At 37.2% G+C, this 15,881-nt stretch overlaps 1 protein-coding gene across 9 annotated transcripts in view; it reads left to right on the top strand.

The window, feature by feature from the left end:
- The window catches only part of NEDD4L (NEDD4 like E3 ubiquitin protein ligase), a 193,318-nt gene extending 178,141 nt beyond the window's left edge, over nt 1–15,177 (top strand). For all 9 annotated transcript variants that reach the window (XM_052778721.1, XM_052778722.1, XM_052778723.1 and 6 more), the window contains 7 exons: nt 1,524–1,597; nt 4,157–4,217; nt 4,608–4,667; nt 5,207–5,314; nt 6,193–6,289; nt 6,885–6,957; nt 9,439–15,177. In XM_052778721.1, coding sequence (XP_052634681.1) covers nt 1,524–1,597; nt 4,157–4,217; nt 4,608–4,667; nt 5,207–5,314; nt 6,193–6,289; nt 6,885–6,957; nt 9,439–9,541 — 576 coding nt within the window. In that variant the 3' untranslated portion in view covers nt 9,542–15,177. The remainder of the gene's footprint in view (nt 1–1,523; nt 1,598–4,156; nt 4,218–4,607; nt 4,668–5,206; nt 5,315–6,192; nt 6,290–6,884; nt 6,958–9,438) is intronic.
- Nucleotides 15,178–15,881: the final 704 nt, after the last annotated feature.

The raw sequence follows: 15,881 nt of genomic DNA on the forward strand, positions 1-15,881 counted from the left end.
AGTAAGAATTACACAGTAGATATTTTCAACATGTAAAAGATGGAGAGCTGTCTTCAAAATGCAGAGAAAGAAAAGGTCTGTATTTCTCTTAAGTTCTTAATGGCTCTGGAATACTATTTCTCATTTCTGGAAAACAATGTATCATCTGGTGGGCAGGAAGAAACAAGCACCAAGCAGCCTTCTGTTTGTGCCATCATGTCTGGGATCTTCATAACGTTATCCTATTTAAATTTGACAGTATAGCAAAGCTTTTCCTTACTATTTCTGGACTGTCTTCTCTGGTCTTTATGGAACGAATAAACAAGTGTTTCAGAGGGGTGTAGGTTCCCTATTAATTACTTTTCCTTAATAGTATAGTTATCTTTTTTTTTTCTATACAGTAGTACGTATATTTATTCAAATAGACCTATTGTAATGGTTTTCTCCTTGTCGAAGTATTCAGTGTTAATCCAGTCCTGAAAGGAGCTTTCCAGCCTCCTCCTTTCACAGCTCCATTTATTAGCTAATGAATTTGCTGTCTTACTGTTACTCAGCCACAACATCCAATTTAATAATTAAGATTAGTAACAGCTTTAAAAAAAGGCTTGGTTGAATGTGGATGCACAGAGTTGCGTCTTGGTTGCTTCCACTGGAACCATGCTTTTAAAGCGATGGAACAAGTTGACTGGAACAGAGTAACGACGTACAAGCAACAAAATACTTGACTTGCCTTCTCTCCTACCCGAATGAAAAGCACTCCCAAGCACACATGCTTTACAAGAAATTAGTAGAAAGTAATCCAGTCTTGTGCCTATGCTGTGTGTAAACACCAGGATCTGCAGTCAGAAAAATGCTTCTTCATAGCTGCAGCTATGGAGCGTACGGCTTGGTAGCAATTTTGTGTGGCACTAACTGATAAAAGCTACCGACTTTTAGCTTTCATGGTACCTACCCAGCATTAATTCTGTGAGTTCCTACTGATAAATCACTTTCTTCAGAAAGAAATACATTATTTGGACTTGCTGTAGTTTCTTGTGAACTGTAATGAATTTTTTTCAATCTTATACTCCACAGTGACACCATCCTTAGCAAATTTGTGCTTAACCATTTCTGTAATCTGTTTTTCTGCTTTACTTTTTTGGCCTTTTTATGAAACAGTTTCTCTGTGGATCTTAAGTAATCATGTTTTTTTCAAGCATTTTGAAAAATTATAAGGCATTTTTCTACCCTTATTAAAATGGAATATATGTTTTCTTTACCCAAATGAACCTGCTGTTCAGGACTAAAAGTTTGCTTTGGAATAGTTTGCTCACTTGCTAATGAATATGGTCAAGAATTCAGTCTTAAAAGTGATCATAGACTAATTTGTTCCTAATGATGCCATCTTTAAATGTGGAATGTTTCGATGTCTCATTAGCTATTACAGCATAGTAATTTTCTGATACTACTTGTCAAAAGCTGCTCAAGGAGAGTGGATTTTGTAAGAAATGTGTCCTGAAATAATGTCGTGTTGTGTTGTGTTTTGTTTTTCTTTTGAAATACAGACATATCAAGTCGACCTGAAGCCAAATGGGTCAGAAATCATGGTAACAAATGAAAACAAAAGGGAATACATTGAGTACGTATACATTTATGGAATTTATCCTGAGTATAAGAAAGCACAGTTGTACTTGTCTTAGAACTTACCCTACTGCAATTACTGTATTTGTACTGCACTAGAGCATCAGAGATCCTTTTAAAAGAAAATCTTATTGTTAACATTGTTTATACCCTAATCCTTAGAAAGTTTGAATTTTAACCTTTAGTGTTCTATGAGTTACACTAATCAGGGGAGTCTGTGATGTAATAGGAGACTATTTTCTTGATGGGTAGGCATGAGGAACATTCAAGAAGGGATGGGATTGCTCTGAATGACAGACATCTGCATCTAAGGAAATGGCACCTCTTGGATGCAATACTTACTATGTTAAAGTCAACATACCAATTTTGCCCAGTTTCATGCCTGCTTTTGTCTGTTGCCTAAGTGCCTAGAGTAACTAGCTCTGCTTTGTAGATCTCCAAAGCAGTGATGAATTTCCACCCCAGTGAACTGCTAGGTCACAGAATAGAGATGAGTGCAGATCTGAACACTAAACTGATCTAGAAAAAAAAGAATGAAAGTTCATATTTGCTTGCCATTGTGGTCTTCATTCAAGGAAGAACTCAGGAACTCTGTAAACATTTAAGTATTCATCTAAGAGGAGAACTTTGTACTTGTTTATCTTATTTGACATGTCTTATGGTGATTTGGCCGTAATGGTGGAACAATATGAAATTTCTGCCTTTTTTTTCATTACTTTGTGTGTGATGTATTTGCACTGTCAGCTCTTTAATTTTTCAGGTATGTCTTTTTTTTTTTTCCAGTTTTTAGATGAAAAATATTAGACATCATAAATATTTTTTTATCTCCATCATAGTGCAGAAATTAAAAGCTCTTTGAAAACGTGCGGGCCAAAATTCAGAACTGCATTAGGTTTACATCTAGATAACTCTTTCATGGCTAGTCACAGTATTTTTATAACTTCAGAGTCGATACTTGTATGCTCTCATTTGTATGCTTCCATTTGGAAATGATTAACGCAACTTAAAATTTTTCAAACATTTTTCCCCAGAATTCCATTATGATAGAACTATTCTAGTTGTTATACTTTAAACAAAACAAAGCAAAAACCAACAAAAAAACCCCACCAAACTGCAGGCATAGTCACAAATTTAATTTTATTTTTGCCTCTGGGTCTTAACATAACATCCAAACGGTGCATTCTCATGCATATGTAGTGCTTATGGGATATCATGTAGATAATGAAGAATCATTGTCTAATAGAAAATCTGGTGGTTTGCATCATTTTATTATGTAATGCTTATTGCAGAAAAGAAGGAAAATAGGTAAACTGACTAAATAGGTGCTACTTAAAAATCAATATTATTTCTTTATGAGAAAATCACGCTGGGAATTTTCTAGTAACTGTCAAATGAACAATATCCAGTGCTGTAACGCCTTCTTTGAAAATTCAGTTTACGTAACATTGGCCAATATAAGAACAAGAGAAAATAAAATTGACTGCTTGTTTTTCCTGAAATCCCCACATAGGAAACATGCTTCTCCAACATCTGGCTCAAAGCGCCCAAGTTAAAGTGAGCCAGAAGGTGCTCTCCAGTGTGGCCATCAGCCTGTTATCCTCCCCTGCTAGTAACACAGACCAGGTCCATGATTTCAGCACCAGTGTTGCTATCAAAAATTGGCCAAATCTTAAATTATGTTCAATTTTAAGTTTTCTCAGTTTTTCTGCCTACCAGAATGTAAAATAATAAATTCAACTATACTTGCTGGTATTTTTAATTAGTGCCTCTTCGAAGGTGAGAAAACATTATAATTGCTATATTCATGCAAATGAGGAACAAAACATGCTTCAGTAGGAAAGGAACTGGATTTCTAAAGCATTATTCTAGAACCTGTGAGGTATTTATGCTGTAGGTGGTTAGCATTGAAATACAAGCCTTTTCCTTTCATATTGCAGGTTTTATTCCTCTATTTATAGGCAGGCTGTTATATGTAATTACATCTATCCTCAAATTTTGTAGACTTTGTGGGGAATTGTTAATTACTTAGAGCTCTGGAAGAATAAAATGTCTGGTCATTTAGGTACCTAATACTAACAGTAAATACCTCATCCGGAGTCTGGAGTACAGCCTCATTTAGAAAGAAATAAAATCATAGTACAGAATTTGCAGGCTGTTTCAGTCCACAGGCAAGCCTTTTTGCCGTGTTCATCCTTGAGATAATCTCCATAGGAGTAGAAAGGTTAATATCAGATGACATGACAGTGTTACATTAAAAAATTCTTAGTGTTGTAGAAAAGTTATAGCTGTAAAAGATGGAAATGTATGCGTAGAGTTCGTGTTGCATGCTAAAGTGAAAATACTTGCATTATAGCTTGTTCATAGTCACTGGTTTTTTTCAACAATTCAGTCAGTCACACAAGATAAATTTGAACAATTAATAAAAAGCTGCTCAGTTTCCTTAACATCAGAGTGTGGTTGGGAGGTGGCTGAAACTATTACGTTGCTAAAATCTCTGAACACTTAATTTGCAGTCTTCTAATGAGTGTGCTTACCTGTTTTTGTTTATCCACTATAGCCTGGTCATCCAGTGGAGGTTTGTGAACAGAGTTCAAAAACAAATGAATGCTTTTTTGGAGGTAAGGTTCTTTAGCTTCTTTTTTTTCCCCAAAATAATTTTTTTTAATGCAGACGACTTATACATCAGTGTCTGTATTAAGGGAGTGGGGAGCTTTGCATAACCGCGCCAGTTGTGGAATGCTTGTTTTATAATTTTACAGTTTTACCTTGTATACAAATATATAATCTTTCCCTTATGAGAATAAGGTCATTCTCTTTGAAGCTTGAAATAATTTTGTGATTAATTTTTTAAATTAGAGTCTCTTACTTCAGCAACTATGTATTTCATTTTCAAAACTCTTCTTCATCCTCTGTCATTTATTTAGGTTCCCAGAAGCCAAAGTTCCTGCTAGATAAAAATTTAATTTTACATGGTATGAGAATTTCAACTTTGCTTTGCTTTCTTTTAGGGATTCACAGAACTTCTTCCCATTGATCTGATTAAAATTTTTGATGAAAATGAACTAGAGGTGAGTTTGTTTAATTGACATCTAGAGACAACAGATCAGCAATGCTCATCACAAAAAGATGCGTTATGTTCTAGGCTCATCAGTCATCACTTATCATAAGTGAATTTGCAGACAAAGATGCTTTGCTTATAGTGGGAAATGAGATTTTTCTCCCTAATTAATAAATCTATTGATCACATAAAAGCACAAAAAATTGTAATTATCCAGTGAGGTGGTTGAGTATGTGCATATAAAAGCCTGTAAGTAGCTTACTGAATTAATGCCATTATGCCTATACCAGTCATATTTGGAGCAAAATGCTGTAAAAGATGCTGTCCCACGAAGCACACGTATGTCAGTGTACAGTGTTTCTGAAGTAAAATGAAATACTCTTTGAGAATTCTCCTGAAGCTCCAGCTCTCCTTTATATTTGCACTGTTTTGCTGTTTAAAAGGTCAGACAACAGAGGGAAAGCGTAACCTTGTTTTTTCTGATAAAGTGTACAGGATAACATAATGCCATCTTCGATTAACACCGTAACAATTTACTTCCATATGCAGTTACTGATGTGTGGCCTTGGTGATGTTGATGTTAATGACTGGAGACAACATACAATCTACAAAAATGGTTACTGCCCAAATCATCCTGTTATCCAGTGGTTCTGGAAGGTAATACTGTTTTACCACATTTGGCTTCTCTGACTCTTCTTAAAAGTGAAAGTTCCTGTATTGTTTTGTGGAGTCTGTTATGGAATCTTTTTTCTTCATGAAAACTCTGAAGAACATCTCTGTATGTTGGAAATGACAGCTGTGGTACTCATTAGAGACTACACTAGAAATAGACTCAAGATAGGAAGTCAGATCTTTGAAGTGTCTTGCAGTATTTATGGAGTAAAATACTTTTATGAAAAGTTTATGTCCCCAGAAAAACTACTTTTCCCCATAATAACCGTAGATTTTTCAAAGGGGTGTCTGTTTTTTCTTAAAAATACAGGAACCTTACAGCTTCGTGCATGCACTTTGAAGTTTGTTGCTGGGTTTCTTACATCATTTTCATGACCAGGGGTGGTATTGCATGAAGACTATGTACTTGTATCAATCCAAAAGGCTTGGCTCTGAGGTCCTGCTGCACTGCAATGCTGATGGGATTTTCTGTGAACCCTTGCAGTCTCTCTCTCTGGTCTTCAAGGCTTTTCTGTCATCTCTGTCCCTCTCGGGCATGTGTACAATTGCAGTGTGCCTGTGGGGCCCTGACCCTGCCGAAAGGCGATCCACCTCACTTCGTGCAGGGGAACAGCATGTGTAGCTCCCAGCTGCTGCCAGAGCAGTGTCTCCTCATTGTGGCCTGGTGGCAGCTAGAAAAGGATGCTCCTTATTTAACCAGAGAAAACCTGGTATGTGACCTTGCCACATCCCTGACAGTTCCATGTCTATTATAGTCTAACAAACACAAATAGATCATTTTACTCAGTTTTTTTTTGTTTTTTAACACTGATATCTATAGCTGTGAAAGTGAAAAGAGAGTGACTGTGTATGTTTGTCAATAGGCTGTTTTACTGATGGATGCTGAAAAACGGATTCGATTACTGCAGTTTGTTACTGGGACATCACGCGTGCCTATGAATGGATTTGCTGAACTTTATGGTGAGCTTCCTTTCAACTGCCCACTGACTATGCTCACCACTAGAATGGCTGCACAGACCCCTTCTGAACATGAATGAGAAAACCTGGGCATGACTGAAATTTAATCATAGCCAACCTTTGACCCCCACGTAAGAATTCTCTCGTGGATGCCAAGGGCACTGGAGAATTTGGGGGGCACACTGAGGAGGAGTAAAGTTTTGTATGCCATGGGTGTTACGTAGATGCTCTCCTAGCTCCCACAGAAAAAAATTTTGCTTGTCAGCAGGAGTAATTTTCATGTCACATGAAGAAGAGGAGAATGCATGTTTAACCAAGCACTTAAATTTTTAAATGTTAATGTCTGAGCTTACTTCTTTTGCATTACATATACTCTACACCAAGGTAGTTAGATAAACTTAACAAGCTAAGTGGGCTTGGAAGTTAATAACCACATTCCTATTTGCTTTAATGCAGTTTTAATTAAGAGAGTTTGTACCAGGTATTTTGTAGCAGTTGAAAAATCTAGCCTACACTTTATGCAAACATTTAAGTTAAAAATAATACTTAGCTACTCTGTAGTGTCCAGCAATTTCATATGATTTTCATTTTCAACCAGGTTCAAATGGTCCTCAGCTGTTTACAATAGAGCAATGGGGAAGTCCTGATAAACTGCCCAGAGCTCACACATGGTAAGTCATAAAAGCATAAAATTATATAGCTTTTTCTGTATTGTATTGTTATACTGCCAAGAAAGGGGGAAACTGATGACCCTGCTTCTCTCTAACATATTTTAGCTCTGGATCATACAGCTTTTTATAAAATGGGATACTCTGAAACCTACACATGTGTGTCTGTGTGTGTAGGTGTGCATTTACAAGGGAAAGAACAGTTGGTGATTATCTGCTGACACACAGCTGCAGAAGGTAACATGTAGAAATTCCAGGAGGTAGCAGGGCTCAACACCAGCACTGTGCCATTGCTTCTTACAGTTCCTAAACAATGCTTGTTTTGCCTTCTCATGGACATGTGAAAGGCTGCATTAATACAGTAAGTAGGTGTAGGTGTTCTGCAATAAACGCAGGTGAATGAATCCAAAATAAACTCTGACCATCATAGCCTGATAAAGACTTTTTAATGCTATTTTATTGTATTCCAAGTAACCCTTTCAACTCAGGCCACCTCTTCGAGTAACTGCTTGTCTGTTAAAACATGTGTTAGAGAGAAGAGATAGCTTTTCCCCACTTTATTTTATACTACATTTGAAAGAATTGCTACCCATATATACCAAATGTTAACTGTCATAGTTGAAGCTGTAGAGTAGCCTGCAAATTGCTTTAAGCACTGGCCAGTTAAACTGATGTTCTGACAAAATGGAAGAAATTTGAATCCCTTCTGCTAGACTTTTCCCTGTATCAAATACATAAGAATCTGTTCATGTGAGGTACTTGCAACACGATCCAGATAAGAGCACATGAAACACAGCACAGAAAGTGTACTTACTGTATGCTTAATGTTGTGCTGAATTTGGGAGTAGGATCCCCAGTGCCTGCTGGGGAGAGCCCCAGGATCTTACAAATTGTCATCACATCTGTCTCACTGGCTGAGCATCCTGTTCAGGCTGCAGTCCCTTCCACCTCAAATGCCTAATGGTTTCCCAGTGCCTTTCACATTGGGAAGACTTTCTAATCCCCCCCAATTTCCTAGGAAAAGGACAAGCAGACATGACAGGTAAGGATACACAGTCACAGAGCCATCCAGTGACTCACAGATGGTACTGCAGAGTAGTGGCAAAGGCAGGCTGGGAGCAGCTATCTGTTTTGTGGTTCCTGTCAAAACTAGGACTGGGAAAAACAGCAAGAGGAATTGCATCTTATGCTTTAGTTATTTTTCTATGAATGTTAAAACATAGGTTCTGTTCTGTCAGTCTGAAGGCCTTAAAAAATACCAGATAGGCAATAAACTCAGAGAGACTGTTAAAAGGGTAACAGGAGTTTTAACAGGGCATACTAGGAGGAAAAATAGTGCCTCACCTTGTAAGGCTAATACTATTCATTGCCTTCTTTTATATGTCTTAGGCATTTATCACCTCTTCCTCCTTCCTTCTGGAAAACTAAGAAATTGAAAGATATACATGCATTTTAAAATCAAGACTACCATTTGTACAAATAGGGGTTGATGCTTTTTTTTTCTTTTCTTGGTGCTGTGATTTTATTTCAGCTATCACCTCACTAAGCTGTACCACACTGCCAGCAGCTTTTACTCTTACCATCATTTTCCCTTTCTCATTCTCCATTTTATTTTTCTTTGTCCTAGTAAGTGGGTATAATGGAACTACAGAAAGTCTGACGTAACAAAACATAGCCATAGAAAGCCGTGCTACACAAAGGCCATAAATTGTTGGACAATTCACTAAAAATGTGAGATCATAAGCTGACTTGATTTAGTCCTAATTTATAGAATTTGCAAATGTTGAAAGCATTCAATACAAATCCTTATCTTGCTCTGTTGCATATCAAGAATATGGCTTTAAGGTAACTAACTTAAATTGTGCTGTATAGGAAGACTAATTTTTAGAACATCAGTAGAGAACGGTGATCTTTCCATAAAAATAATCATTCTATAGAATGAAAAGTTTTCTTTAAAAAGGAAAAAACAACAACAGAACCCCAAACACATTCCAAAGTCAACCCATCCTCTTTACGTTTCAGTTATCTGTTAGATTTTACAGGACCTTTTCAAGACCTTCTTTTGGATGTTTTTTATTCTTCTTTGTTTCCCCCAGAGGGTAGAGAGTCTGTCCTATAAAGTCAGAACATCTGTGCTGAATCTCAGGAAACCAGCTTTTCAACAAAGATGCAATATTTTTGATCAACTAAATATGGGGGCAGGGGCTGTTGGCTTTTTTCATTTCCTAAGTGGTTTTTAACAACTTCCCACTTTCATTTCTGAAAACTCACTTTGGTCCAGGCAGGGTTGGTTTCAGATGCTACCTGCAGGGAATACAAGCATTAATTAAGTTTGCAAAGGACACTGCAGAGATTGCCCCCATTTGGACAGTAAGATATATTCTCTGTTAAGGCCTCCCAAATTATTTAACTTTTTCTGTTTCTTTAAAGTTATCTGTATTTTTCAATGGACTATTAAATGATTCTTTTCCTTCTAAATTTCAGCTTTAATCGCCTAGACTTACCTCTTTATGAATCTTTTGAAGATTTGCGAGAGAAGCTCCTTATGGCAGTTGAAAATGCTCAAGGATTTGAAGGAGTGGATTAAAATGTCAACTTCCCCCCCCGCCCCCTTCAAGCAAGTTCTGCTTGCACTTTTGCATTTGCCTAACGGACTCTGAGGGACTACGGCAGAACAGTTGCACAGCGTTGGTTCATGGAGCAAACCCTTCAACAGTGCAGTTGCCTGAATCCACAAGTTTGAACTGTAATCTGTGGGTGGCTTTTCTGATGTTTCCACAACAGATTACCAACTGCTTAACATGAACTCTGATCACATTTCAGCAGGACTTACTCTATTTATGTTGTGCCTCTGTAGGCAAAGCCCTTAATAAATATTTTACATAATTTCTAATGACAGTGAATGGAATTAATCATTTTACAGGTATAGTATTACAACTCATGTTTACTTTAATTGATTTAGACATTTTCAGATTTTATTTCATTACAATTAAATATCATATACTTAGAAAAATGAGCATTTTTCTTAATTTCATACCAGACTTGATGCCAGTGTCATTTTTTCAAAGCACATTTTGAGGCTTGTGTTCCCAAACCATTAAGGAAGTAGGAGAAAGCTATGTTGGAAATTTTCTCTACAGGGGCTATATATAGAGAGAACAACTCTATTCATTGAGCACATAAATATTTTTCTGTATCCAGAAGTACAGACTGGATGTTGGATTTTTGTATAAATATTAGAATAGTTACAAGTCAAGGGAGAATCATAACATAGCATGCCAAATCTCATGTTCAATTAAGAAATTGCCTCATTATTGGTAATACTTACATGTACTATAAAGTATTTTGGGGTAGGGTTGGCATTAATAATTTTAGGAAAGTATGCTTAACCCTGTCATTATCTTTGTATAGTGATTCTTTTATTATCCTTTCCTCTTTACTGTTTGCAATGGAGGCATTTTGAATGAAACCTGGCACTATGTGATTTGGCACTATGGAAAACAGATCTGGTTTGTCTCCTGTTTGTATGCATTTGCTAATGATATCTAAACAACAATGGGTTTTTTGTTTGTTTCTAACTGCACCAACTCTAAAGGCACTTTATGTAACACATGGAAGTCATATCTGTTTTTTATCATAAACATTAATGTGATTATATTCCTTCTCACTGCACATGTCTTTCTGGTGCAATATCTATCAATTGTGAATTTGGCTGCTGCTGATGTATAAAAGAAAAAAAAAAACCACAGATGTAGAGCTGAGCCTGCAGACATGTTCCTCAGCAATTGTTTTTGTGATTTATTTTTTACTTAATCACAAAGATTTATTTAATATACACTGCTATCTAATCAATTTTGTTACCTATGACATGTTGCATGCTTAAACTATAATGTCTGAGTTGCATCTCTTTTGTGACAGATTAAAAGTGAAAGATTTGCATGTGATCCACTGAAGTTAAATGGTTGCAATATACCAGAGTAGGTTTGAGGGTATGGCTTCAGCAATTTAACATTCAGTGATGTTAAGTTCTGCCCATGTACTTACCTAGAGGTAGGCTTTTTCCCCAAGAACCCATTTAATGCTTATGAAGCAAGATGATCACACCGTATGCCAAAACAAAAGTTTCAACTCCTTGCCAACAGCTTTTTTAGCCCTGCCTGTACCCCCTCCCAGCACCCATTGGCAAGTACAATCTGTGTCTGAGAATGTGCAGCCATACTGCAGACACTTCAATGCAGTGATACTTCAGCTGAAAAGGCTACTGGAAAGAAGCCTTAATGCTAGTAACATGCAGCAAATGGTTGCACGCTAGCAAAAGTTTGAAGAGCTAATAGATGCACAAGGAAGGTTATTTTTATTATTTGAATGCAGGTTAAGATTCATTTTCTATTAAATATGTTTCCTGACATTCCTTTCTGACCTTTTACATTGATGAGTGAGCTTGAACATGCGAAAGCAGACTGCATCCGAGTGGCTAGAGAAACACTATACTGACCATTTAGCTGCAGGAAGGAGCATGGGGAAGGTGGAGAGAATGAGGTAAATCCAGGTATTTCCACTGGCCTTCTGTATGTTCAGCACAGCTGGTTATAACATGGACACCCTTGAGGGAAGAGTCATATGCCAAAATTTGTTTTATTTCTGTCTTAACCTGGAGGATTTTTGGTGTGGTTGGAGGCTCCATTCATGTCCAATGCCATGTATCAGAACCTTAAGAATTCCCAAGACATTTTTTGGTTGTGAAACTGAAATGTAATCTCATGTACAGATGAAGGCTGTGACCTAGCAGTAGTGCAGCTGAGGTAGCACCAGAAGTCAGGCTGTGTTTAAGAATCTGCCATTCTTCTTGTGATATTGCTTTGGTCCCTTCCCCTCACCCTCAACTTCTACAACAGGTTTACTAATACTTACTTACCTACATCAAAGCCCTTTCAGCTATATAGAATTACATAGTGACATCTGACTAGAAGGGAAATTTTTGTTGTTTGGATGATTATATTTTTTAAAAGAAAATTTAGAATTGCTTAGCTTAACATCTTTTCAGATCCACTCCTGCTCAGATCCACTTACCTCACAAATTTCAGACACTCCAAAAGCATTCACTAGGTATTAAAATAGTGAGGCAAATTCCACTGTATGAATTGTAATTAATGTGCATTTGGACTGTTGTGGTTTATTTGGGAGAAGGGGTTTTCATTTTTAGGAAATAGTTCAATATGAAAAGCAAGCCTTTGACTGCCTCAAGGTTTGCCATTAGAGTGGCAGCTTTGAGTGCAGCTCACCAAGACACCTGTCCTAACTCAGGCAGCAGTGACAATAAGGCCCAACATGCATTTTCCCGATAGACTTGTACACCTTATGCTGAAATTTGTGCTATTTTGGCTTTCTTGTGATTAATGCAAATAGCTAAATAAATGCTCTTTCATGCTTCTTGTTCCCTAGACACTGCAAGCACAGCTCTCACCTGCATTGCACACCTACCATCACTGTAGACCCAATGCACAGCTGAGTGAGTTAGCTTTTGTCTGTCCAACAGCCCATGAAGGTATTATTCCTAATAGCCAAGGTGAACATAACAGTAAGCCAGCTCATTACTTTTTGTTTCCCAAAGTTAGCTATGCTATTGCAACCCAGCACTGTGTCTTGCCTTTACGGATGCACTACAGCTCCCTTCACTACAGAAGTGGAACTGTCCTTTTTGTGTTAGGGTCCGTAAGTAATCCAGAGTCAGTGCTCACAAATAAGCAAGACTCCTTGTAGGATAAGCTGAGGGGAATTGCTCAGCACGGTCCCATTTCTGCACAAAGCTTTTATTTTGAGTATCAGAAGCCTTACTGTGAGCTAGAACTATCAGGCTGTTACTGACAGGCTTGGCATCATGGTCATTACAGGGACATAAGCTGTAAAACCCTGCTAAAATGCACTATACCCATGCAACTCAGATTTTATTATTGGTGGCTACATTGATGGCTAAACCCTTGGGCAGATACACCCTCCTCATCAGCCAAAAAGTTAAGATCTTCTATGCTATGACAAAACCCAGGAAGTTACCTTCAGTTTTGCAATGAACTATATGAGACTAAGTAAATGGCATTGTTAGCTGTGCAAAGTAGCAGCTGCAGAGGAAATCCATTTTCTTCTGCAGGGCTCTTTTAACATAAAGCTGTAGTGCTGTTACCAAGAGCCTAAGCTGGATTCCAGACTTTCCATCTAGGAGTCCTGGAGCTCCTGAAGCTACATTTGAAGGAATCTTTCTAGGAAAAGAGGTAGCTAAATGTCATTTACTTAAAACATCTAAAACACAAAGCAACTAACACTCCAGTGGGACTTGTACCATAGTATTGTGCCTTTCTCAACACAGTACACTCTTGTATACTGACAGTGTGGCCCATTCACCACAAAATGGCCCAACAGTATTTTAAAAGGTTCTATCCAGCTACTTTTCTTGGTTAATAAATAGTAATCATAAAGGTGGTACCTAAACCATCACTTGTTCACTATTAAGAAGCCTTAAGGCAAATAATTCATAAAAACTTCAGTCACAATACAGAATACGGAGTCTGCAGCTATCACCTCCTCTTCACATTAAGGCTTATAGATATGTGCCTTGTAAGGTTGTAGTTAATGTACACCATACCAATCACATCAACTCCCACTTGCTGCCCAGCTGCTGAAAACTGCTTTTTGTCTTTCAGTCCAAAAGTACCAAAAAAACCCACCCAAAAACCCCAAACAACCACAAAACCCAAACCCAATTCTGTTACTACAAGATTCACCTTATTTCTGTCTCTCATGCTGACCTCTCTGAATTCTCTGAGTGCCATGCTAGCATGAGGATGCTGCTGTAAGTACTAACCAGGCAGCTAGTGCCTATCCTGCACCCCAAGGGGTGCACTGCCATTGTGTGCCCAGCCCGGTCAAGCTGGTAATTGTGACTGCAGCATGCAGCGGTAAGCTGTTCCTGATGCTTTGGGTGAAGCATTTCACATGACACTAAAGGGCCAGGAATTGTGAAAACTAGGGAGCCAGGGAGGGGAAACTGGATAGTTAGACTGCATTTTTGAGAGTGTTAAAAGTGATCATACCCATCTGATTGCAAGGGCTAATTATCAGTATGTATAGTAGGAAAAAAGGTAGATGCCCAGATAGGGCATCTTAAAATGTACATTAATTTTCTTACCTTTTCAATAAAATCTTTTCCTTTTGTATGTAAAATTAAAACAACAAAGAAAAAACCCTACAGTCTTCACCCATCTGTTATGATGTTGCACTAAGAAGTAATACATATTTGAAATGTATGGGAAACAAAACTGGAATCTAACCATATTAATGTTACATACCCATCAGGTCTGTCGTAGTGCACCTAGCACCCTGTTAGATACCATCACCACCAGTGCAAACCATATTTGGTGATGTGTCTGTCGATGCACACTTCTAACAATCTGTTTGTCCACATTTATCCTTCACTTACATGTTGGGTTTTTTTCCTTTTCTATACAATTTTCACATAGACCTTGCTTTTTTTCTTCATTTTTTTTTTAATATGTAGCTGTAAAAACATACAGAGCATGCATCCACATACAATAGTACACGTGTTGCATTTTTATACTGTAATCTGTTCTATTGGATTTAAAGAGGCTGGTGAGCCATCCATCTCCACTGCAGATTTATCACAACCATGCAATAGTGAATAGGTTATGATTCTCAAAACCCCAATGGAAAACTCCACAAGACTATGTTGCTGTGTTCTGTGTTTGTGAACATAAATTTTAAATCAAATTTAAAACTGAGATTATCAATATTTCCAAACAGGCAAAAGTGTCAAACATTCCAGATTAAATTCACACTGTTTAATAATTTTTTTTTTTTGTAAAAATCAATTCATACTAGAAGGCTATTCAAAGTTATGCTAAACTACCTTAAAATTTATTTTAAAAGTACTACTTATAAATAATGCTCATTCTCACAATTAATACAGCTTTAAACTGTGGTTGGATTTGATACACTGTGGGGAAAGGATTTGTTTATGGACAAAAGTCATTTTTTCCAATTATTTTCTGAGGAGCAGTGAAAGAAGTTGTAGTTTGTTTTCCTGACAGCAAAAGCTCAATGTGACAAAATGAAGTTGTTGTAATTAAATGATGCAACTTACTTAAATATTTAATAAAGAATTATGGAAGCTACAGCATTTTATACTTCAAATATATTTTTTGTCTAACTGAAGCTTTGTTTTGTTAAAAAAAAAAATTACCTTAAGGTCACAATTTGCAGGAAGGCTTTCACAACCTGGGATGTGATTGGGGGGGAGCCTATGTGCAAGCACATCTGTACCCGATTTTTAAGTGATTAAACACACCATCCACATATTTCAACTTCTGCAAAAGTGGTACCCATTCTTTTCCCCATGTTCCTCACTGTATTTATGAAGCAGTAATGTGTATAATGTTTTCAGCTAAATAAGAATGTATCCCTGAGAGTTTACAGTGGATACTGGTCACTGGTGCACAGCCACCTTCAGAAGGCACAAATTCAAGGTAACTTTTCTCTATAAGGATTTGAACAGTTAAGATAAGGTTAGTGATTATGCGATTTATCTAATGACACTTCTTTAGAGAAAAATACAAAAATTGCACCCCTCCCAACTTCTTACTGGTATCTCCTGTTCCATCATATTTCTAATACAAGAAATTTAATACTCCATCAGACTTCCATGAGAAGTGCTGTTCTTGAATTGTCCAATTCTGCAATGACCGTACAAAGCAGCACACTCACAAGCTTTTCCTGTTCAAGCCATACCTGAAATAAGTCTGCACGTTCTACCATTTTTATTGCATATTTTCTATGTTTACAGCAGAATTTTCTGCAGCCCACAATAATGTATATACTACAAACAAAATACCTTACTTGCAACAAAGTTCAGTTTAACA

The sequence above is a fragment of the Harpia harpyja genome, chromosome Z (genome assembly GCF_026419915.1).
Source record: "Harpia harpyja isolate bHarHar1 chromosome Z, bHarHar1 primary haplotype, whole genome shotgun sequence".
Lineage (NCBI taxonomy): Eukaryota > Metazoa > Chordata > Aves > Accipitriformes > Accipitridae > Harpia > Harpia harpyja.